Source organism: Panthera uncia, assembly GCF_023721935.1.
Source record: "Panthera uncia isolate 11264 chromosome A3 unlocalized genomic scaffold, Puncia_PCG_1.0 HiC_scaffold_11, whole genome shotgun sequence".
NCBI classification, from domain to species: Eukaryota; Metazoa; Chordata; class Mammalia; order Carnivora; family Felidae; genus Panthera; species Panthera uncia.
Window position 1 is genome coordinate 86,722,538 of NW_026057578.1, and position 26,253 is coordinate 86,748,790.

General features: G+C 37.1%; 1 protein-coding gene across 7 annotated transcripts in view; it reads right to left on the minus strand.

Annotated features, from left to right (window-relative positions):
* The window catches only part of EXOC6B (exocyst complex component 6B), a 615,985-nt gene that overhangs the window by 261,137 nt on the left and 328,595 nt on the right, over positions 1-26,253 (minus strand). For all 7 annotated transcript variants that reach the window (XR_007461984.1, XM_049650337.1, XM_049650336.1 and 4 more), the window contains 2 exons: positions 15,378-15,489; positions 3,593-3,727 (listed from right to left, as the gene is read on the minus strand). Coding sequence is in view for 6 of the 7 variants with exons in the window: in XM_049650337.1 (XP_049506294.1) it covers positions 3,593-3,727; positions 15,378-15,489 (247 nt within the window). In the remaining variant the exon portion in view is untranslated. The remainder of the gene's footprint in view (positions 1-3,592; positions 3,728-15,377; positions 15,490-26,253) is intronic.

A 26,253-nucleotide genomic window follows, 5' to 3' on the forward strand; every position in this document is an offset into this window, starting at 1 on the left:
AGCTGCTATAATTGCTGTGTTTATACTGAGTTCTGGGTTAGTTGGTCTGAAACAGTCCTGGTAAAAATAAACTTTCAATGTGTTTTAAGCAATCAGTGTTTCCAATAAGCACTTGTCAACATGACCTTTAGTCGTCTCCAGAACTTCTCCTTTACTAAGCATTTAACTGGCTACTCAACTCCTATGGCTTCCTGTCTGCCCTTAATTTTCCCTCAGCAATTTTAATGCTGGAACAACAACAAACTACACAAGCCATCCTTTGGGAGGATTTCTGACCATAATTTGAAAAGCCCTTGAAATAAGAAAATTGAGGTGGATTAAGGGAAGAATAGCAGTACATTCTACATATTCCCCATATGAGAGACGAGTATAAATGAACCTCACACTCTAACTCCCTAACTCCCTCTTCTCTGGTGAACATTCAATTACAGTCCCTCCCACATTTTCTTTCCCAAGAAGTCTTGGCTTCCACAGTAAATTAAGTGGAAATATTTTTGATGAAAGTATTGCCCATCCTCCTTAATAATGCTAATATTTAACAGTAATCATAATTTTTATTACACTGTCTAAGGTGATTCTAAAGTTCTTAAAGCTCTTACCATACTAATTTTTGGGTCCTCTTTATCAGATACATCTTTTCTTCACTATAAGAGTTTCAACATTAATATAATGAAACATTATTGAAAGTCTGCAAGTAATGATACCAATATAAGACAGTGTATAACAGAATTTTTTTTTTAGGTGATTTGAAATGAATGACCCATGGCCACATACATACATAAAGAATATTTTGTGAACATCTCATTTTTTTTTCAGATTTACTGGAGTATAATTGAAAATTTAAAAAAAAAAATGTTTTTTGAGAGAGACAGAGACAAGAGTATGAACGGGGGAGGGGCAGAGACAGAGGGAGACACAGAATCTGAAGAAGGCTCTATGCTCTGGCTGTCAGCACACAGCCTGACACAGGGCTTGAATTCGTGAACCATGAGATCATGACCAAAGTTAGATGCTTAACCAACTGAGCCACCCAGGTGCCTCAGAAAATAAAATTATATTTAACATGTTCATTATGATGATTTAATATGTGTATATACTGTGAAAGGATTCCCATCATTTAGTTATTAACACATTCATTATCTTAAATATTTATTTATTTATTTTTGGTGAGAACACTTAAGCTATATTCTCTTAGAAAATTTCAATTATACAATACAGTATTATCAACTATAGTTACCATGTTTTACATTAGATCCTCAAATCTTTTTCATCTTACAGCTAAAAATTTATACCTCTTTACCAATTTCTATTTCCTCTATCCGCCTCCCCATGCCCTGACAACCACTTTTCTCCTCTCTGTTTCTGTGAGTTTGACTTGCTTCTTTGTTTGTTTTTAAGATTCCACATAAAAGTGATAGCATGCAGCATTTGTCCTTCTCTGTCTGGTTTATTCTATTTAGCATAATGCCCGTAAGGTCCATCCATGTTGGATGGATGGCAGAATTTCCTCATTTTTCTTGGTTGAATAATGTTCTATCATATATATGTACCACATTTCCTTTACCTATTCATTCATCCAATGATAAACAGGTTGTTTGCATAGCTTGACTATTGTGAAGAATGCTGCAATAAACAAGGAGGTATAGACATCTCTTCAAGATAATCATTTTTATTTCTTTGGATATATACTCAGAAGTGGGACTGCCAAATCACATGGTAGTTCTATTTTTAATTTCTTGAGTAATCTCCTTACTTTTATCCATTGGGGATATACTGGTTTACATGCCTGACTACAGCACACAAGGGTTCCCTTTTCTCTACCTCCTTGCAGGCATTTGTTCTCTCTTGTCTTTTTGATGCTAGCTATACTAACAGGCATGAGGTAGTATCTCACCAACAGTAATCTTTTCATGTACATATTAGCCATTTGTATATCTTCTTTAGAAAAATGTCTATTCAGTTCCTCTGCCCCCTTTTAATTGGTTTATTTGGGGTTTTGCTATTGGGGTATATGAGTAATTTACATATTTTGGATATTTAATGCCTTATCAGCTATATGATGTGGAAGTATCTTCTCTCAATCCATCAGGTGTTTTTGTGTTTTGCCTTTGTGTTCTGTCCTTTGCTGCTCAGAAGCCTTTTAGATTAATGTAGTCCCACTTATTTATTTTTGCTTTTGTCGCCTTTGCTTTGGTATTAAATTTAAAAAATCAGTGCTAAGACCAGTGTCAAGCTAACCCATTGTTTTCTTCTAGAAGCTTTATAATTTCAGATCTTACATTCAAATCCTTAGTTTGAGTTGACTTTTGTATACAGTGTAAACATGGGGGTCCAGTTTCACTCTTTTGCATGTGGCTGTCCATTTATTGAAGAGACTATTCTTTCCTCACTGTGTGTTCCCGTGTTTACACCTTTGTTGTAAATTATTTGACCATATATATACATGAGTTTATTTCTGGCCTGTCTGTTCTGTTCCATTGATCTACACATATGTGTTTATGCTAATACCATACTATTTTGATTACGAAAACTTTGTAATATTATTTAAAATCAGGACATGTGATGCTTCCAGCTTTGTTCTTCTTTCTCAAGATTGCTTTGGCTATTCAGGTTCTTTCTCATTCCTTTTCTTATAACACAAAAAGAGATCTTACTAACAATTTCATCTCATAAAATATAATAAGCAGTAATGAATCAAATTTGATTTTTTTAAATCTATTCTCAAGGGAAGGTGCCAATAAATAGGGAAAGAGGATAAAAGGATAGGAAAAAGTTGACACCAGTGGACATATATCATGATTTCAATTTACAACTTTGTATCTAATTAATACCAACCTCAAAAGGATGAAACAGATTTGATTCCAAACTAAAATAATCAAATAATAACAATAATAACAAAAACCCAAAACAACAGGTTGGCTTTTATGTCAGAGTCTACCATTGTAGTGTTTAAGATGTTAGACTATTTTTTCTGCTTAATATTTATTTAAAGGTCACAAGGCAATATAAAGGAATTTCTTAAGGCCTTTTTAAATTAAGTCATTCACTCTCCAGAAATTCTCCATCAATCTATTTTCTGCTCTACAAGAGTGTCATTCTTCTCATTTGATCAAACTCAGGATCAAAGCTAGTGCTGTGGCCTTGTGAAATGATTATAAAATTGTTAACTACAATAGTAAGGGGCAGAAATTCCTCACTAAAAAAGTGAAAAAAATCTGGACACAGAACACAAAGAAGCAAGGACAGCTTATTAAAATAAAATTAATTGATGTTGATTTTAGTCACAACCACTATTAGCTAGACCATCCTTAAGAATTCTTGACTAAGACGAAGGCCAACTGAGGAAACAGTCATTTTCAAGTACAAAATACAAGGAAGATTTAGTGGACAGAGATGTAGACATTTTTAAGTCGAAAAATCCAGAAATTAGCATTGGTATTTGTTTTTCTAAGGAAATTATAAGTACTTATTCTCAAAACCATATTATGAATCATGTTACTAGGCATCCTGGGAGAAACAAAGCCATCTTGGGTAGAATGGTCCAGACTCTGTATCTCGGAGGCAGTTTTACCGTACTATAGAGCCTTCTCACCTTAAAAGTTGTGGTGCCATAGAGCTTGGTGGTGTGGACTGTCTCTGGAAGCACATTAGTGATGTTGGTAATGAATTCTTCCAAGTACTTACAGGACTTCTCCAAGTGTGTCGTATTGATAATAATCTGGACAAGCTAGAAAATAACAAGCACATGTAAGAGTCATTTGACTATTCACCCCACAACGAATACTCAATAGGAATCTACTGATAGAAGAAAAACAAAAGTCATCATGGCAGCGGCCATCTATATTCTACAAAGGGCTTGTAAGAGCATGGTCTTAGGTTGTACTTCCTCTATGAAGCCTTCCTTGACTTCCCAAAGCAGCTTGTATTTCCCCTACTATAAAAGCACTTGTCATTCTATTTTATGTATATCTTCTGTTTAAGAGATTAGACTAAGAACAAAAAGTGCTCGTGTTTAGCACAGTGTCTGGCAATAAATGACTGCTAAATGAATTAAATAAATGAACTCCCACTGAAAGAACAAGAATAACTGAAATGGCAAGAAGTTTCCAAATGAATCGTAATGAACACAGAGATGTTGGAATAGACTGCAGTATATTAACAAACTACATTAGTTTCTAGAAGAAATAACATGGACGTTACAGTCAGAGAAACAAGTGGATTAACTTCTTTCAAATTAATAATCTGGAGAAAGTTTTTTAACTTCTCTAATGGCTGCTTTTTTATCTGTAAACTGCCAAAAATAATTTCTAACTCACATAGTTACTTTGAGGATTAAGTATCCTTTTGTTAATACTATTTTCCTTTTCTAACAGGAGAGATCCTTAAGAACGACAGTATTGGTAAGATAAAAAGTCATTTATAAATAACTTTGAGAGGAGGATGAGAAAGAATGACTCTTACTGTCTGTATAGAATTAAAGTTTGTAAAGTTACTTCACAATTCATTTTCTTACACTGTATTCCCAGCGACCTGGAAAAGTAAGTTAAGTGGGCATAATTATTGCTTCTATTTTACTAAACAGAAACAGAATGAAATGATTTTCTCCAGCTCACATCACCTAAATGGAATTAGGACTCAAATCCAAGTCCTCTACCTTCAAATTATGGACTCATCGAAATGACTTCTGATGTTGCCTTTTAGCATAAGCATAAGATGGCAGTCCTGGGCGGGGGGAGGTGCACATTTACCATACATTAGGCTAAAATAATAGTTTCTGGGTCTGTCACCAACTAGACCTCGAAATGCTTTGATTCCACTCTTGTAAAAAATAAGTTTAAACTGAAACAAGGAGAGGTACCTATTACTTATTCTAACTATGAAAAGTATTGACATTTCGCAGTCTAAAAGAAATTTGAAAAGAAAATGGAATAGAATCTTTTTTTGTCTCTCTTTTCTACATGTTTAACTTTTTGTTTAACAAAAAGGCTGTGTGTGGCGGCAGGGCTGTGGACGGTAGGGGAAGTTTGGGTGTATAAGGTTACAGATGGACTTAGGTGTACCTTTTAGTCCGGTGAGAGAGTGAGCCAGGGCAGAGTGGGCAGATGACACAAAGGGAAATCAGAACTGAAGATGAAGGTGGGGGGGCAACATACATTTTACAATCAAATGGTACTTCAAAACAATGTTTAAAAGTTGAATGACACCTCAGTAGAAGCCATTGTATTATACTGTGGAATATGACACAAAAATATTAATAGGATTATAATCAGAAAGTACACTCTTATCTCCCCAACAGCAACCAGCACAGGGCTAAAGCACAGTTCATTCTCAAAGAATCCATGTCAAATCATAATGACAATGCTTTCGTAATGGATTGGACTAAGGAAAAAGGTACTCAAGGATCTATTCCCCAAGGATCAGCTGGAACATGGGAGGGAAATATCTACTTTTGAAACATGAACACAAAGGGCAGAGTCCCAGAGATGCAATTCCAAACAAATGAAATGCTAGGGCAACATTGGGACTCAATCTCTGTATTATTCCCCACAGCCTATCAGACAAGTTCATATTCATCACCCTTCCCTTCATTCTACAGTTTGAATTTGGAGACTCTGAGCCTTGGACACAGATATGATCTCCTACAAAATTACCAAAAACATTAGACTTTTAAGCGTAGAGTGCTCTAGGAAAGAAAACCTACCAAAATAAGCAGTTCATCACCCTCTTCCTTTCAACACGTTTCTCCCTCAAAGAAAGCCTAAAATCGTTTAAAAATTTTTAATTGTCTAAATTAAATCACTCTTCTTCCTGAGTGGGAGGGTGGCTACCGGCAAGGTTGTCTTGGTGTATAAGTTAGAAAGTAAGAGAGCTAATTTGGAGAACTGAAGAATTTCTATTTTAAAGTCAGCATTACCTACAGGGAACATATTCCATCTATCAAAAGAAATCCTAATAATAAGGAGGAATCATGTCATGTTATCGAAATAAAAAATAGTGGCAGTCAAAGAGAAAATTGTCCTGTTTTGCAGGATATTGGCAGTTAAAAAAAAAAAAGGAGGCGGCTTCACTGGGTACAGTAGTAATTTCCCTTGACTTTTTAAAGATCTGTCAACACAAAAGATCACCATGAATTACATCAACTGGCTGTCAGTCACTTTTGAAATGTTTCATTGCCTAGCACAGAATAGACTATTAAAACACTCTACGATTACATTAGATACCATGTCATTTTCAAAAGGAATATTGTCTCTTCATGAGGCCTAAATGATCTCTACTTCTGAATGACAGCTAACCAAAATCTTTACAAGGGCATTTACAAATGTGAAGCCAGATACTTTAGGGGTAATTCTGAACTTCAGGATGAAATGAAGCAATTTCAGATATCAACTTCCATCAGAGTTTGAGCTCCTTTGATATTTTTAACCCCCACTTCCCACTCTCTTCCATAAATATATCACTATAGCAATCCAAACTGTCCTTAATATTGTTTCAAGGACATGGTATTAGCAATAGATGAAGTATTGGTTATAGCTTATATAAAGCAGAGTTCTCTGAGGATTGCCTGGGAAAAAAAGAAAGAAAACACTATAAAGCAAACAACCACCTCTTACACATGAATGACATGAGTCACTTAGGTTAAAAACCATTAAGAAGCAGAAAATATTTCTGTCTCTCATTCCCGTAGCAGAGACAATGATGAGGAAAGCACAGAGCAGACTGTGGAAGTCACCTGTTACCTTCTCACATCCTCTGTTTCCCAAAGCAGAGAATTCAGGACACTGAAGCTCCACAAGGACTGACCCAAAGCAAGAAAATGAGAAGTCACCCCACCCTCCACACTGCCAGTGCTTCTCAACTGTTGGATTGGCAAGAAGATGAAGAAGTAAATAGCGGCCTTGGTTCTCATTCGCAAACATAAACTCGACCTAAGATTTCAAGGATTTTTTTCTCCATTTCACCCAGCAAAGATAAAAAAAGCTGGTTCGACTACCAATTTTTTACCATCTCCAAAGCAAATACCTAAAATACTGAAGTACTTGGAGCTAGTGGTTCCAAATTCAAAATCTAGTACAAAGCTTATATTTGACAAGACTTACTTACAAAATAAGTGATATTAGCGATATCAGTGCTGTTAACAACAGGCGATGGCAAACAGTGATATGTGGGAGATATACAACAGAATAGAGCCACATGGTCATCAATTTAAACGATATTAAAAAGAAAGGTGGAGGGGCGCCTGGGTGGCTCAGTCGGTTAAGCGTCGGACTTCGGCTCAGGTCATAATCTCGCGGTTTGGGAGTTCGAGCCACATGTTGGGCTCTCTGCTGACAGCTCAGAGCTTGGATCCTGCTTCCAGTTCTGTGTCTCCACCTCTCTGCCCCTCCCATGCTCATGCTCTGTCTCTCTCTGTCTCTCAATAATAAATAAATGTTAAAAAAGTAAACAAATAAATAAATAAAAGGTGGAATGCAAAGCATTGGTCATTTATTTGGGTCTCCTGGGGCACTATTATAAATATATATAAATATATATATAAGTATATATATTTATATATATAATATAATATATATTATATATTATATAAATATAATTATATTATATATAATATATATTATATATATTATATAATATAATAATATATATAATATATATATTATATGTATATAATATATAATAATATATAATATATAAATATATTTATATAATATATTTATATAAATATATATAAATATATTATATAAATATAAATATAATATAAATAAATATATATATAAATATTCAATGTGGTATCACCAATAGGAAATCTTAATTTCTTTAACTTAACCATAGGAACCCACCTACCTATCTTTCTTTTTTCTTTCTTCTCTTCATCATTTAAGAACTCCTCTGTGCCAAGGAATGAGAATACAGCTGTACATAATTACACACACGACAGACAAGGCCCCTGGCCTTGTGGAGATTAGAGTAACCACAAACTCATATAAACATACAGCATAATATCAAGTAGTAATAAGCACACTGATGGTAGGGCTCAGATAGGTGGTCGAGGAAGGGCTCCTTAAGGAAATGACATCTGAGTGGAGACTTAGATAAAGTGAAGTTATATTATTTCTATTATCTATAATAAATACAATTTAATCCAATTTATACATTAAACCTTTCTATCAACTCATTCTTCATGAAGAAGTTAAGATGTGTTTTGATTCATCTCAAAATTTTCTTTCAAACGTAACTAATTCTCTGATATTCTGAGATTAATATTAACTGGTGGTTTATTTCCTTCCTCTCCATGGTACTGATGTTTTTAAATTAATGTAGTGCAAGAGTCAAGGTTCAGAACAAAGGAAATCTTATTTTAAACGTTATTTCAAATCTTATTTTTAAAAGAAAATTTTGTATTTCAAAACTTGTCTTAAATCTTGTTTCCAAACTACTTACTGGTTGTGTGGCCTTAGGCAAAGTTAAGATCTCTCATCATCTTAAAACTGAGATAATAGCATCAATGTCATACCAAAGAAATAATCAATATATTACAAATTATCACATATAAATATTATATAAATGATAAAGTACTGAATGTAATATATACAAAATTCGTGAAAGCTATTATTGATATGGACTTACTTAACATATCTCCCGTTAAATATGGCTTAAGAAAATCTACAACCATTCTGACTAGTCTCACTTTAATTCCTATCCATTGGCCAGAGTGGGCACTTAATGCTACAAAATAACCACATTATCCAGCACCAACCAATCTCTTTTCCATACCCCCAGATGTACTTTCTCTCTGCTTCAACCCCAACATTTGCTCTGGATCGCTACTTTCAGCTGAAGATCTATCTTTCACTGAGAAAACAGAGCATTTGGAGTATTCCACCACAAAATATGCCCAGCCACCACCATCTGCGTCCACATACACTGAGTCTCATCTGTTAACAGAGATGAACTTTACACCATCTAAAGCCAATCCCTCTGTTTGTGCATTGCAGTCTACATCCTCTCTCCTACTTGAGGGCATTACTCCAAAGATTCCCCCTTTCTCCTACATCCTCAACTTTCTGCTTTTCATTGCAACATTCTCATCAGAAATAACAGGCTATTACATCTCCTGTTAAAAAACGAAACAAGGGGCGCCTGGGTGGCTCAGTCAGTTAAGCGTCCGACTCCAGCTTAGGTCATGATCTCACAGTTTGTGGGTTCAAGCCCTGCATCGGGGTCTGTGCTGAGAGCTTGGAGCCTGGAGCCTGCTTTCGATTCTGTGTCTCCCTCTCTCTCTGCCCTTCGCCCACTCGTGCTCTCTCTTTCTGTCTCAAAAATAAATAAACATTAAAAAAAAAACCTTTTGCTTAATTCACTTCCCCTGCCAATTACCACCTCATTGGCTTACCTTTCTAATAAAATTCCCTGAAAGAGTTGTCTTCTCCTTGCTGTCTCCAAAATCACTCTTGTCATTCTCACTCTTCTCATACATTAAATTGTGTAATTCAAGTCAACACCTTATTTTAAAATGGTTTTATATTTACAAAATAGCTTCAAAAAGTTCCCAAGTGTGCCACACCCAGTTCTTCCTATTGCTAACATCTTCCATTACTATGGTATATATGCCACAACTAAGCAACCAACATTGGTATATTACTGTTAACTGAGCAACACGCTTTATTCAGATTTCACTAGTTTCTCCCTAATGTTTTATCTTTTTCAGGATCTCGTCTAAGATACCACATTACATTTAGCTGTCATATCTCCTTAGCTTCTTCTGGTCTGTGACAGTTTCTTAAGACTTGTTTTTGATGACCCTACAAGTTTTGAGACGTACTGGTCAGGTATTTTGTAGAATGTCCTTCAGTTTGGGTTTGTTTAATCTTTTTTTCACAGTTAGACTGGGGTCATGGGTTTTGCAAGAAAGATCACAGGTGCCTTCTCATCACATCCTATCAAAGGTACATGCTATCAATATCACTTATCAATGATGATTTTAACCTTGATCACCTGACTGAGGTAGTATCTGCCAGGTTCCTTCACTGTAAAGTAACGTTTTCCCTCCTTCCATACTCTACTTTTTACATGAAGTCATAAGTACAACCTACATGCAAGGGGTGGGAGCTAAGTCTCACCTTCTCGAAGGGGTAATATCTATATACATTATTTGAAACTCTTCTGCACAGGACCCATTCTCTTTTCAACCTGCTCCATCAGGAGTCTTCTATCATCATTCTATTAAAAGTTATCTTATTGAGGTCACCGACATACTCCAAGTTGCTAAGTCCCATAGTAATTCTTAATTTTCATCTACCCTGATCTATTATCAGTATTTGTCATAACTGACCACTCCCTCCTTCTTGATACACTTTTTTCATTCGGCTTCCAAGACACCATACTCCTGTTACTGTTCTTGTTTTGTTTTGTTTTCCCTCTAATTCTCTAGTGACTCCTCAATCTCCTCTGTCACTTTCTCTTTCTCCTGACTCCTTAATAATGGAGTGCCCAAGGGTTCAGTCCTTCATCTTCTCTTCTCCATCTTTACAAATTCCTTTAGTAATATTATCCAATCAAGTGGTTATAAACATTATCTATATTCTCCCAATTTTTCATCTCCAGGTCAAACCTCTTTTTCAAATGCCAAACTCATATATACAACCGCTTATTCAATATCACAAACTGTATATGTAATAAACACTACATATTAAATTTCTCCAAAACCAAATTCCCAATATCCTCTACCCCAACACCAGCTCTACCTAAAGTTTTTGCCATCATAGTGCATGGTACATACAACCTTCTATCTGCTCAAATCAAAACATCATGGAGTTATCTTCAACTCCTTCCTTGTTTTCTCTCTTCCTTCAGATCCAATCATCAGGAAAGCATGCTGACTCTAAACTCCAAATCTGGTCACCTGTTACTACCTCCATGGCTACCACCCATGTGGCCATCAAATCTCGCTGCATTACTGTCCTAGCTTCCTAACCAGTCTCCCTGTTTACACCCTGCAGTATTGGGGATACCCAATACAACAATGTGATTCCTTTGAAATATGGCACATTGTACCACTAATCAAATTCCTGCAATGATGACTTCCCTCTTCACTCAAAATAAAAACCAAACACTTTACAGTGGCCCTACCACAACCCCCTAGCACTTTTGTAATCTGATCTCCTGCTTCTCTTCTTCCCCTTTCTCACGCCACTCTAGCCTTCCTAGCTTCCTTATTGTTCCCTGAACTAACCAGGAACTTAAATATCTTTAGACCTTTGCTCTAACCTCTGCCAAGAAATGCTCTTTGCCCTTAAAACAATAACTCAACATCAAGATGCTACTCTTTTTTTTAATATATGAAATTTATTGTCAAATTGGTTTCCATACAACACCCACTGCTCATCCCAAAAGATGCTCTCTTCAATGCCCATCACCTGCCCTCCCCTCCCTCCCACCCCCCCATCAACCCTCAGTTTGTTCTCAGTTTTTAAGAGTCTCTTATGCTTTGGCTCTCTCCCACTCTAACCTCTTTTTTTTTTCCTTCCCCTCCCCCATGGGTTTCTGTCAAGTTTCTCAGGATCCACATAAGAGTGAAAACATATGGTATCTGTCTTTCTCTGTATGGCTTATTTCACTTAGCATCACACTCTCCAGTTCCATCCATGTTGCTACAAAGGGCCATATTGCATTCTTTCTCATTGCCACGTAGTACTCCATTGTGTATATAAACCACAATTTCTTTATCCATTCATCAGTTGATGGACATTTAGGCTCTTTCCATAATTTGGCTATTGTTGAGAGTGCTGCCATAAACATTGGGGTACAAGTGCCCCTATGCATCAGTACTCCTGTATCCCTTGGGTAAATTCCTAGCTGGGTCATAGGGTAGGTCTATTTTTAATTTTTTGAGGAACCTCCACACTGCTTTCCAGAGCGGCTGCACCAGTTTGCATTCCCACCAACAGTGCAAGAGGGTTCCCGTTTCTCCACATCCTCGCCAGCATCTATAGTCTCCTGATTTGTTCATTTTGGCCACTCTGACTGGCGTGAGGTGATATCTGAGTGTGGTTTTGATTTGTATTTCCCTGATGAGGAGCGATGTTGAGAAGATGCTACTCTTTTTAATAAGACCAACTTCGAACCTCCACCAGACTCCTGATTTCCTTAACATGGGTTCCTTCCTTTGTCTTCATCAAATTCACTTCCTTCTATCATACTAGAGGATTTACTATTTATTTTGCTGTTATTTATCACGTTTTCTGCCACTAGAATGTAGGCAAGGATCTCTGTTGTTGTTATTCTTGTTGTTGTTCACTTATTTATCCAAACAGCTTAGATCAGTGCCTGTTAAACACAGTAGGTATGCAATAAATATTATAAAGTCAACAAGCAAGCTATTTATCTTAACAGGACATTTGTTGTAATCTTCTAACTTTTCTTGGTTGAAAAAACTTCACCCTGTACTAAACTTGACAGTCACTGTTTACCTACCCAGACCTCTTTTTCAACAACACCAGGTAACATACATGGAGTATTTACTACATACTGGGTACTGTTCTAAGTGCTTCCTATGTTCATTCAATCCCCACAACAACCCTATGAACTACACGCTCCCAAGAACACATTTATTAAGGGAAGAGAACCTAGGCAGAATTGGAACCCAGGCAGTCTGCTTAAGGACGCACACTCTTAACCACTGCTCTGCTGACTTTCTTCCCACAGACCTGGAAGAAGCAACCTGAGGAAACCAGCTAGACCTGCTGACTGAACAGGGACAGTCATGTAAGGTCTGAGAGTGCGAAGCATTCAAGTTACAGTAAGCGAGAACTAAAAGGTAATGTCGACCTGAGTCAACGTGGGGAAGCCAAGAAGCAAGGACAAAAGCAAGAAAACCAGTGTACGGAGAGGAAAAGATAAAAGGATAGAGCATATAGACAGAAAAAAGAAGAAATGCGGTAACATAAATTCGAACAAGACAGGCAGACAGACATTAGCTTACAGGAACTCTTAAGACCTGAAGGAACTGTCTGACAACCTGAAATAGGGTTCAGTTAGTTTTGTGGTTTTATAATACTTGTACTGCTTGAATGGATATGTGCTCGCTGACACAAAATCATCTCTACCTAAACAATTTCCACAGTACTATGGACTTCTTGTAAAAGCCCCTTTGTTATGATGAAATAATTAAATCAGTATGGAAATCAGTACATTATAGTAAAAGTGAATTAAGTTTGGGAAAAAAACAACCCAGACTTAGGTCTCGTTTCTATCATTTTGTTAACTATATGACCTCAGGCAATCTCGCTGAACTTTAATTACGCTTTCTATAAAATAGGAATAATACACATGCGTAGCCAGCTTCAAATGTCATTGTACTAAACGAGATGGTATTTGTGAATAGACTATGAAGAATACAAACTGTTCGACAAATGTTACCTAGTATGATGATGCGTGCAGATGTGAACTCATGCTAGTTACCTGTAAAGGAGGATATAATGTCTTTCCAAAGGTGAGCAATATAATTATTCTATTGGCGATAAAAATCACTGGGTATGTATTTGTCTGTATGTGTACAAACCACCATAAAAGCCAAAATAAATAAATGTGTGTAGATGTTCCTTCATTCATATGCAAGGATATTGATACTGAAAGTACATTATTACCTAGAAAGATCCAATGACTTAGGAATAATATTTAGCATCCACTGAAAAGGTGCCAAGAACTAAAATATAGTTCTTTTGATAAGCTTCTACTGCTTCTCCTGTCCTGACCTGACATGTGCAGGGCCCTTGCAAAGGACAATGGTGTCAGGAAAACTGAAGAACTGAGAAGTTAGGTCTTTCTCTTAAGATGTCACAGTAAATCGATGGCATGCACAGTCACAACTAAACTCAAGAGACTTCTGAGGCCAAAGCTGTTTCTATCACACCATCTTCCTTCTAAGCTACCTGTTTAAAATGTTTTAAGAGACTGTTAAATGGCATAAGAAAACCTGTATCAAAAGTTATAATACAGAGATAGTTCAAAAACTAAATAACAGACTTCCTGTCCTACCTGGGATCCACATAAGGAGAACAGTGCACTGTAAGAGAAGGAAGAGGACTTCCTACTTTTCACTCCACTTCATTCCACTTTCCTTTTGCTCAGCCTTCCTGACGATGAAAAGAACTTAACCTATTCTCAGACATAAAGATAATACCTAATATCTCTATACCCAGCAACAGAAAGGAAGCTCTGCAAAATGAGGGAACTGTCCTAAATAATGTCAAATGTAACTTTCAATCATAAAAAAAGTTTGTTATACACGGAACTCAAACACTGCCAAAGTTCCACATTATAATAGTTTAAAATCTTCACCCAGGGAAAGAAGCTAGCACTCCAAAATCAGAAGGAGATGCTCACCTGGCTTCCAGCTGTCTTTACCTATGAGTCAGATTCATTAACCATTTGCTGAATTTCACCATGATCTCTGACAGTGTATATCTGAAAACGTCAATTTTTCCTAGAGCAACGGACTTCCAAACTACACCACCTCTACAAGTAAAACATATGGCCAACAGCCTTTCCCTTTCCCTGTGAAAAAAAATTCCTCCAAGCTCTCACTTTTGGCAATATAATTTCCATAAAATGGCAGGTCGACTCTCCCATGCAATCCTGGGTTTCCAAGAGAAAGGAAACTTCACATCTTTCTAAATTTTAGGACTCCACGCCAACGTGCCAAATCTTCAGTTTGCCAAGATACTGTTCGCAACACGTGTGTAATATCCCTTCTTGCTTTGTGAGATTCTGTAAGCTTCCACAGAAATGTGACGATCGCCTTTCTCCCACATTCCCTCAATCCCAGATCCCCAGACTCACATGCTGATAAAGAGTAATTCACCATTCACATACAAGAGGTATCTCAAAACCAAAAGCTGAGTCTAACACAAACCAAGGACTACAAGTGCCAATATCCTTGGCATCCATGATTTACGCACACACATGTGGTTTCATGTTGTATGTTGTATTTGAACTGTCATTCGTTTGGATAGGAACCTGATGTTGACTATATTCTCCAACCAACAATTTTGTTTTTATATAATTGATGGCAAATAATACAAATGTATCCCAACAACCTCAGAAAGGAAAACCGGTTAGGTACTGAAAATAATGAGAGAGAGAGAGAGAGAGAGAGAGAGAGAGAGAGAAAGAAAGTGACTTTTCAAAATGTAATAAATGTCTCCAAGAGGACAAAAGAAAAAAACAAATGATTTGTTTTGCACTTTCACCATTAGGAATCCATCAGTAAGAACATGACGGACCGTATAGAAAGTTATAATTAACTTACAAACAGGCCCCAGAGCTTAGGGCATCTGTTCACATATTGCCTTGGCTGTCTCCATTAAGAGCAGCTTTACCTCAGTAAGTCCAATATTCTTCCTTTTAATGACATTCTGCAGAGAGTTGCTCAGAGTCCTGGTTAGCAACAGGTTTGTAGATTTACGAATCATGTCATCGACTTCGGTTGAGCTGAAAAAGAATTATCAAGAGTGAGTCATACCAGGGAGCAGGATTACTCTTGAAACAAACAAGGCACCACCAGTGGTACTTCTGATGATGTTAATGATAATGGCAGCAGCGAATAACATTTATTTTGTGCCAGAAATTATTCTAAGTACTTTAATATACTAAAATTCATTTAATGGTCCTGGGTGGCGCAGTCGGTTAAGCATCCAACCCTTGATTTCAGCTCGGGTCATGATCTCACAGTTCATGAGACTGAGCTCCTCATCGGGCTTTGTGTTGACAGCATGGAGTCTGCTTGAGATTCTCTCTCTCTGCCCCTCCCCCATTCATGTTCTCTCCCTCTCTCTCTCTCTCAAAAATAAATAAATAAACCTATAAAATAAATAAAATTCACTTAAACTTCACACCAATGATACAAAGTACTTTTATTATTATTTCTACTTTACAGATGAGGAAATGAGGGCGCAGAGAAGTTAAGTAACTTCTTCAAGGTCATACAGTAAGTAAACAGCAAAAAAAGGCTTTGAACAAGGCCATCCAGCGCTAAAGCCCATAGCATTTAAACACTATGATAAACTGTCTCTCAGACCACATAAACAGTTACCCAGCATGATTCCTCATCCTGAAATCATTATTTCTCCCATACTTCCAAGATCCTTCACAGATTGTTAATATTAATAATTTTCCAACCTGGTCTCTCCGTCGGCTTCCTACCGCTAATTGTGTACAGCTAACTGCTGATGACGACCCCTAAGAAAAGTTACTTCTGTATTGTCTTCTTTCATAGAATGTCTGTTTAGCTCTGATTCCAAAATAAGTGTTTTAGGCTGGTAGTTTAATAATGCATAAATGTCTTGTAATCCTTACTATCCCAAAAATGACGAATAAAGACATTTTCCTTTTTTGAATTTATTCCCTCATTTTTAATCCAGTGAACATTATTAAACCCTTATTGTGTAATGGTTTTTTTTTTTTTCAGGTAAACTCACAACCCCGAAATCAAGAGGTGCATGCTCTAACAATTGAGCCACCAGGCACCCCAATAATGGTATTTTCTATACAGTAAAGGAAACTAAACATAAAGAAAATGATTCAATAGCTATCTATATTTATATGCAAAGTTTGAAAAAGAAAAACAGCCCTGTAACCAATAAACTAAATTCTAGACCTATACATCCTCCATGAGCCCCTGAAAGTGTAACCCAAGATGGCTTTCTATAAAAGATATACTTTTAAGACAAATATTTCTTCAATGATAAGGTTAATGTTATAGAAAGTCTAGTTTATAAACATCAAGAAATAACTGTAAATAGAGATTTGTGAGTTCTTTGTAAATTTATTGCTTGTGGATGATGGTCACAAATTTAATCTCAGCCATTTCTCTTTCTAGAGAAGAAAATCAGAGGCTTAGTATAGTCAGATTAAAAATCTTACAATTTTAAATATATAGGCAAGGTATATTATCAGGCTATGTGGAAAACAGAAAAATATCAAAACTAAATATGACCACAGAATTCAAGGACATAATCGGGAAGGAATGATACATCAAAATATTTTCACAACGTCCATGTAAGGATACATTTAATTGACCAATACCCTCTGGCCCACTGCTAACCTTTCCAAAATTATTACTGAACTGAAATACTTCACTCCACAAATATATGAGGTGCTGGGCATTATGTGGGTAGAATAATGAGATCAAAATGGTGAATGAACAAAATAGTCATGGTTCCTGCTTTCATATATTAAACTAATAATTATACCAGGTCAATTGTAATATGAGCTACAAATAAGTATACGTTGCTATAAAAATTATTAACACAGGTATCTAAAGAATCTGGTGCCCCTGATATTAATCACTCTCATGATATCCTGTACTTATTACATATCTCTATTATGGTTTAAGAAGACTGGGGCGTCTGGGTGGCTCAGTCAGATCAGCACCTGACTTCTGCTCAGGTCATGATCTCATAGTTAGTGAGTTCAAGCCTTGCGTTGGACTCTGCACTGACAGGTTAGAGCCTGAAGCATGCTTCAGATTCTGTATCTTCCTCTCTCTCTGCCCCTCCCCCACTTGTGTTCTCTCTCTCTCTCTCTCTTTCTCTCTCTCTCTCTTTCTCTCTGATAAAAAAACATTAAAAAAAAAAAAAAAAACATCTAGCAGAAGTTCCACATTCGGATGTGATATAGAAGATTAAGAAAGACCACCACTATCTTCATCACAACAAAAAAGTCAGGTCTAATCTAAAAGCTATATTTTCCTTCAATGTCCACAAAGTATAATTAGCACACATACATAAATGTATACCTGGATTGCGCACCATGACAAGCCTTTGAAAGGTGACCAAAGGGTAGCAGTCACTTTCATACCTGAGGCCATTTGCTACTCTGGGTACAGATGGATACAAGACTGAAACAGTCAGAGGCTGAAAGGCTTTGGTGAGATGAAGAGAAATTAGCCAAACCATTAACAATATGGGCTGCTATGACAGTTTGGAATCCTGGAGAGCCCCGAAACAAAAATAAATGAACTGATGCAATAATTCTCCCCTACAAGAATTCTGCTCCAGGGGCGCCTGGGTGGCTTGGTCGGTTAAGCGTCCGACTTCGGCTCAGGTCACGATCTCGCGGTCCGTGAGTTCGAGCCCCGCGTCGGGCTCTGTGCCGACAGCTCTGAGCCTGGAGCCTGTTTCAGATTCTGTGTCTCCCTCTCTCTGTGACCCTCCCCCGTTCATGCTCTGTCTCTCTCTGTCTCAAAAATAAATAAACGTTAAAAAAAAAAAAATTAAAGAATTCTGCTCCATAAGAAATGGTGAGGGGGGTGCCTGAGTGGCTTGGTCAGTTGCGCTTCTGACTCTTGATTTCAGCTCAGGTAATGGTCTCACAGTTCATGGGTTTGGTCCCCATGTAAGGCTCCGCACTGATGGTGAGGGGCCTGCTTGGGATTCTCTCTCTCCCCCACTTCTCTCTGCCCCTCCCCTGCTTGTGCACATGTGTGCTCTCTCTCTGTCTCTCTGTCTCTGTCTCAAAATAAATGAAAACACACAAACACACACACACAAAAAGGTGAGGGCAGGGCAACTGGGCAGCTTAGTCAGTTAAGCATCCCACTCTTGATTTGGGCTCAGGTCATTATCTCATAATTGTGAGATCCAGGCCCCTATCGGCTTCACACTGAGCATGCATCCTGCTTGGGATTCTCTCTCTCCTTCTCTGTCTCCGCCCCTCCTGTACTCAATCTCCACCCCCTCCCCCCAAAAATAAATAAGCAGTTATAAAAAAAAAAGAAAGAAAGAAAGAAAGAAACAGTGAAGACAATGCTAGAAAACAGAGACAGATCTTGCAAATTCTGCAAGGGGTTTTGTTTCCAAGGCTAAAGAAACTCAATCCAAAAAGGAGAAGAAACTAACTAATGATGAAACCAGCCCAGCTCAAATCCTGTTAAGATCAGAGATAAGCTCCTGGATAAAAGCTCTGGAATTTTAGAGTTGGTCTTCTGGACAAAGAGATTCTGCAGTATCATTTGAAATCAGAAGTAATTTGAAACTAATTAAAACTGAGACTCACATTCAGTTCACTCAAGAAATCTGAATGATCTATCAAGTAGCCAGGAGTTGCAGAAGAAGAAAAAGAATGAGAAAGGAGGCATATTTAAAGACATACTGGCAAAATCATCTCCAAACATGACAAAATATTTCAACCCACATATCCAAGAGCTTTAGTGCCTCCCACACAAAATTAACACACACATTTAACAACATCAGAGTCATTTAACAACATCAGAGTCATGGGGTGCCTGGGTGATTGAGTCAGTTAAGCGTCCAACTTTGGCTCAGGTCATGCTGTCACAGTTGGTGAGTTCGGCCCCCGCATCGGGCTCTGTGCTGACAGCTCAGAGCCTAAAGTCTGCTTCAGATTCTGTGTCTCCCTCTCTCTCTGTCCCTCCCCTGCTTAAACTCTGTCTCTCTCTCTCTCAGAAATAATAATGAATAAGGTTAAAAAAAAAGAATATTAGATCAAATTGTAAAGTCCAAAGATAAAAAGAAAATCTTAAAAACAACCATGGAAAGAAGACAATACGTTCAGAGGAACAAGAATAATAATGGCTTATTTCTCTTCAGAAAACAATGGAGGCAGACAGTGGTATGACATCTTTAGACTATCAACCTAGAAGTCCATGTCTTAGAAAATATATTTTGAAAACACAGGTGATAAAAATACTTTTAGAATAATTTTAAAATTATTTTAAAGTATTTTAGAAATATTTTTAAAAGCCAAGAAAATGCCACACCAGCAGATATACCCTAAGGAAATGCTGAAAGAAAAATTTTCATGCTGAAGGAAGATGATGCCAAAGGGTAACCTCGATATGTAGAAAAGAATGAGAAGGCCTGAAAATGGTAACTATGTAGTGGGTAAAAATAATACAATTTTTTTTCTTGAACTTTAAAATATTATTAAATGTTCAAACACACAATAAACTATTTTAGGGTTAAAACAGGTGTATAAGTGAAATATGAACAACATCAAAAAAAAAAAGAGAAGATAAACTATTTTACGCTGTGGTAAGATTCTTAAATTACATACAAAATGATATATTATTCAGGGTAAACTGTGATAAATTAACAATGTACACTGTAGTCCCCACAGCAACCACACAAACAAACAATTGGGGGTAAAAAGCTATACTGAAGTAAAGCCAATAGGAAAATACATCACAATACTAAAAAAATTCGGTCAAGAAGAAGGAAGGAAAACATGAAAAGATGAGCAAAAAATGAATGAGACAAACAAAAACAATAGCCAGCATGCAGGCTTAAATTCAACCACATCACTAAATTCATTAAGGTACGCTCCAATTACACAGATTGTATCAAGAGCCAAGAAGCACCTATTTGTTGACTCAAAATGACACATTTTAAAAAAAAGACATATGTCCAGATCTTATTTTCAAGATACCACTCAACACTAAAGGGAAGTGGGCCCCTTGGAGAAATCAATGATACCATGGTTAAGTAAGGAAATGTCCCAAAATGTGACAGGAATGCACCAACAAGGCATAGGAGCTAGTCTGAAAGGTTAACACTCCCTACATCTGGGACAGTCTGGCATCAAAAGGAATGAAGATAGTAAAGGAATGAACCAATTGAATTAAGAATCCGTGTGTTTTAGCTGATGATAGATGATAGATAAACAGGTAGACAGACAAACAGATAGAAGATAGATAGCAAGGAAGAACCCCTTAAAATAGAATGCCAAGTAATATTTATACAAGGAATTAAAAAAATCAAAATTAATTAAAAATCATAAACCAGTAATTATCAGAGTAAAAACTGATTCAGACAGGAATCATTTTTTTTATTAAAAAAAATTTTTTTAGCATTGATTTTTGAGAGAAAGAGACAGAGTGGGAGTAGCAGAGGGGCCGAGAGAGAGGGAGACACAGAATTGGAAGCAGGCTCCAGACTCTGAGCTGTCAGCACAGAGCCAGATGCGGTGCTTGCACTCAGGAGCAGTGAGATCGTGACCTAAGCTGAAGTCAGATGCCCAGCTGACTGAGCCACCCAGGCGCGCCTCCAGGCAAGAATGGAGACTGTAAGAGGGAGAAAGGTGAAGAACATCTGACAACTAACAGAATACATAGTCTCAAAGTATTTCAACAAAAATACAAACATAACTTATTATAAAAAGAAAATGATAATGATAATTATAGAAGGAGAACAGACAATATGTTAACCAAGTAATCAAAATTAATATAAACCATAGGACTTATAATATTATACGCACACACACACACACACACACACACACACACAGATACATATATAGAGAGAAACAACTAGGGAGGGAAGGAGGGAGAAAGAGAGAGACAGATGGGGGAGAGAAGGGATAACAAAGCAAACACACAAAAAATGGTAACTACATAAAGTGGTAAATATGTTAATTAAAAGTAATTGTATTGTTTCTTAATGTATGTGTATATTAAATCACCACACTTCTTTGCCTTAAAAAAATCATGTTGTACAACCTAAAAAAAAAACAAAACGAGCAATTAAAAACAAAGGAAAAAAAAATTAGTTTTAACCATTCCCAAAGCCCTTTATTTCATCATTTATCTCTTCATGTGTATAAGTTTCTACCCTGTATACTCCTTCTATGTAAAGAATTTCCTTTTATTTTATGTCTGGAGAAAGACTACACACGTCTGTTGGCAATTAATTATCTCAGCTTTTGTTTGGCTAAAAAAAATTCACTTTATTTCTGAAAGGTATTCTGCTGTCTATAGAAGTCTTGCTTGATTTGCTTTTCTGATTACTTCAAGCATGTGGCTCCACTGTCTCTGGCTTGCATAGTTTTGGACAAGTCTCCCGTAATGCTTTTCATTACACCTACATATAGCATCTTTTTTTTTTTCTAAATGTCTTTAAGGCATTATGTTAATTTTTATGTTCGCTTATTTGAAAACGATGTGTTTAAGTATTTTTCTTTGCTTGCTTTGTTGCTATTGCTTTGCTGTTTATCTTAATGAGGTTCTCAAAATCTGGAGTCTCTGGTTTGATGTCTTTTATTATTTTTGGAATACTCTTAGCTATTATCTCTTAAAATATTTTCCCCCTGTTCTCTTTATCTTCTTCTTGGCCCCTCAATCATACTGTTTGTAACTGCCCCACAGATCTTGGGCACTTTATTCCTTTCACCTTTTTTTTTCTCTTTGTGTGTCAGTCTGGGAAACTTTCATTGACCTATCTTCAAGTTCCCTGACTTCTTACTTCAGCTGTGGCAAGTCTACTGATGAGCCTCTCAAAGGAAGTCTTCATCTCTTAAAAACAGTTTCTTATTTCAAGCATTTTCATTTGACTCTTTCTAAAAATGTCTGTTTCTCTACCAAAAGTCCCTATCTAGTCATGTATATGGTATTTTAAAGTCTCTAACTTTAAAAGTTCTATCATCTGGGTCATCAGAGTCTGGTTTGTTGACTTCATTGTCCCTTGACAATAGAGTTGTTTTTAATTGCTTGTTTGCATGTCTCACATTTTTTATTGAAGATTGGATTTCATATGTAAGACATTAGAATCTGAGGTAACAGTATTTATACTTGGAAATGACCATGTTCTCCTCCTGTTGGGCCATTTGCATAAGCAGGAGTTGAGCTGGGCTTGGGTTTTGTTGTTCACATGGTTATCTTCAGTGCGTCACAGATTTCAAATTCTCCTAATAATTGCATGGGACTGGTATGGGTGCTGGAACCCCAGAGGGTTTTTCATAAAGTTTCTGTACCACCCACAGCTCTCAGTTATACCTGTGTGCCTATGATACAGAATGGATCTTTCTCTACATTCTTGCCCATCAATCAGTGCTAGATTGCAGCCACTTGTTATTTAGTTGCTGCGAAGCTATTAATGGAGACCAATGGACTTTCTCTGTTGTCCTGGCCAGCTTCAGTCTTGGGTAGGCCCTGTGTGCCCAGTTCTCAGAAGCAGAGCTTGCTCAACATCCCTGCCATCCTTTTAGTGGCAGCCAACTCTGCTTTATATCTCCAGTGGGTCTACCACAGTTTTCTGCCCTCCCCCAGTGTTAGAAGACCTTTAATAGTATCGGTATGATCCTAGGCACAGGACTGTTTTCTGCCTTTGTTCCAGGGGTAAAAGGATGTTTTTCCTTCAGTGCTTCCTGTACAAAGAATGGGTCTTTTCCTGTACCCTGCAGAGAGACAGAGTTTGCTGTCCTTACTCCAGTGATGCAGTTCTTGATCTGTGTAAGTGAAGGGTCCAAACCATGAGGGTGGGGCTTCATGCCTTTCTCACAGCAGTGGCTGATCCCCTTTCTACACACCTGCAATATCATGGAGGGTTCTTTCTGCTCTCTTCTTCAACCCCCAATCTTTCTCAAGGGCACCCAGTAGAGGTCCATGGAAAAGAACATATGAGGGAATGTTCTGGATCTCGGACTCACAACTAGAGGTTCCTTACTGACATGCCAGTTCCAACTAAGGTTTTAGCAATCCTAAGGCTTTGATTGATTTCCTCCTTCTCACTCGTATAGTATCTACACCTTTCTTTCTTGATCTGCCACAGGTACGGGAATCTGTGCATCATGCTACTCTCCTTAGAGGGGCCAGCCTCATCTTAGATTTCAGGGCAGTTGGTCACCCTGTAACTTCAGCTGTCTGATGGGTTCCAAAAAAAGTTTTCATTTTGTAGTTTAATTGTTTTGTTTGTTTTGTTCATTGTTAAGGAGGAAGCAATACTCTTTCCAGCTTTCTATATTGTAAACAGAAGAAGTATCTCACAGTAATTTGCTTTAAAAAAAAAAAAAAAAAGTCCTATGCATGTGCATGTATTCACATGCAAGAACAACTAAAAGAAAAAGATTTCCCATATATAAAGAGTGGCTATCACTATGTGTTAAAATTTTGAGTCTTTCAAATTTTTTCTTCTTTGGACTATTCTCTATCTCCTAAATTCTTTACATAGATCTAATTTTGTAACTTAAAAGAATCTGTGTGTGTGTGTGTATGTGCGTGTGTGTGTGTGTGTGTGTGTGTATTCTACTTTTTAAGTCCAGCGCAAGTGCTAGAACATTATTTTACCAAAGAAATGCCATTTATTTTCTTACTTTTAAAAGAATTTTCTTTCAGAGTTTTGCGTCCTCAGAATTCATATAATTTAATATTTCTCATGTTATTCAGCATCCTCTGTCCAATGTAAAAGGGAAAATTCTTATAAGAAAAAGAGTTTGACTTAAGAGAATAATTATCCTTAAGCCTTCATAAAAATGTCAGTGCAGCAGTTTTTCTTATTTTAAGAGTCTTGTGTTTAAGAGAACTAATTGTTTTTATACATATTATTTTTTTAATGTTTATTTATTTATTTTTAGAGAGAAAGAAAGAGAGAGCATGCATGCACATGCATGAGTGGGGGAGGGCCAGAGAAAGAGAGAGAGAATCCCAAGTAGCTCTGCACTGTCAGCACAGAGCCTAACACAGGGCTCAATCCCATGAACCGTGAGATCATGACCTGAGCCGAAATCAAGAGTCAGAAGCTTAACCGACTGAGCCACCCAGGTGCTCCTATATGTTATCTTATATCCCATATTAGACAGCTATGATTGTCAAAGTGGTCTCTGTCACTCCAAGTTAGAAGGTAAATATAGCCTAGAAAATAAGGTAAATGTAAACCAAAGAATAAAGGCACCTGTAAAATCTTCCCAAATCAAATTTTTTTTTAAATTATTTTAGAGGTAGAGAGAAAGCAAGTGGGGTAGAGGGGCAGAGGGAGAGAAAGAGAGAATCCCAAACAGGCTCCATGCTCAGCACTGAGCCTGACATGGGGTTCAATCCCATGACCCAGGGATCATGACCTGAGCCAAAATCAAGAGTGGAATGCTCAACTGACCGCACCACCCAGGCACCCCTGAATATTTATTTTTAATTGTCAATGTTAAATATAACAAAGGTAGTTTTCAGGCAAAAACTTGATATATTCAAGCAAGAAAAAAGACTTTTGAACAATTTACTCAACATTATCCCTTTATCATATTGCCCTTCCTCCAAAACAGGATAGAAAGAGTCATGATGCAATGAACTTGTAATATTTTTTATATGGTAACATACGTATCAGTACCCTAGAGATCACTCTCAGTTATTAAGTCATTCGGCAGTAGTGGTAGAGAGGGTGGGCCCTAAGGGGTAAACAACTTTTGGTTTATAACTTCCAAAGATAATCTCATTTCCATGAAATCAACCTCATTTTCAGAGAAAAGAACAAATGAACTCTACAAACCATGCTTCATTTTTTAATTAGTAAGAATGAATATCAAACAAGTTACTCAAACTATTTTCCAGTTATATTTACTTTCAGAATTCCCTGGCATGCCATACATTCCATCCACTCATTCTTTTTTGTTGTTGTTGTTTCTTAATTGACTGAGCTGGTGCAGGAGATGTTGTGCTGAACAAAACATTAAATGTTTCTACCCTTCAAGAGGCCTTTTCTAACATCCTTAATTTGTCTCAACATTTGGTTCCTATGTTGATGCTCTGTCTCTCCGTGATAGCGCTTATCACCAATTGTTCAGTTCCTCAGATTACACACTCCTTGAAGACAGGGACTGTATTTTCAGCATCTTAATGTCCTCACTACCAAGTACAATCTGACAAATGACAGATTACCTATAACATGAAGTGAATAAACCAGCCAATAAACAAAGGAGCCTACAGGCTAACGCATAGATAAAAGGAGCCTACAGAAACACCACAGATACAAGGAGAGCAATCAAATCTATGAGCAGCTCTGATCAACAGTATTCATAAGGTACAGAAAGAGCACAAAGGAAGTCAGTAGATCAACTCCATTAGGGATGGAGGTGGTCAGAAAGCCTCCATTCATTAAAGGCTTATAATGAGCCTTGAAGGATGGTAGAAGACAGGAGCAAAAACACGGAAAAAGTGATTTTAAGTAGAGATAGAGTCAGGAGAAAAGTCAAGTCCAAAATAGCATCTTATGATCAGAAAATACCAAATAGGTTGTTAGGACTGAAGCACAGACTGACACGGAAACTAGCATGGGATATGAGCCAGGAAGGCTACAAGGGAGACTAGGTCAAGGGGTGAGGGAGCAGGCAGATAGAGAAGTACATCAGGTTAGAGTTTGAACTTTATGCTGTAGGCCATGAGGAATCCTTGGAAAGGTGAGCATGTAAAGTTAAATGATAAGATTTGATTGTAGAAAAATTACTCTAGGGAACATACAGAATAGAATGAGGAGA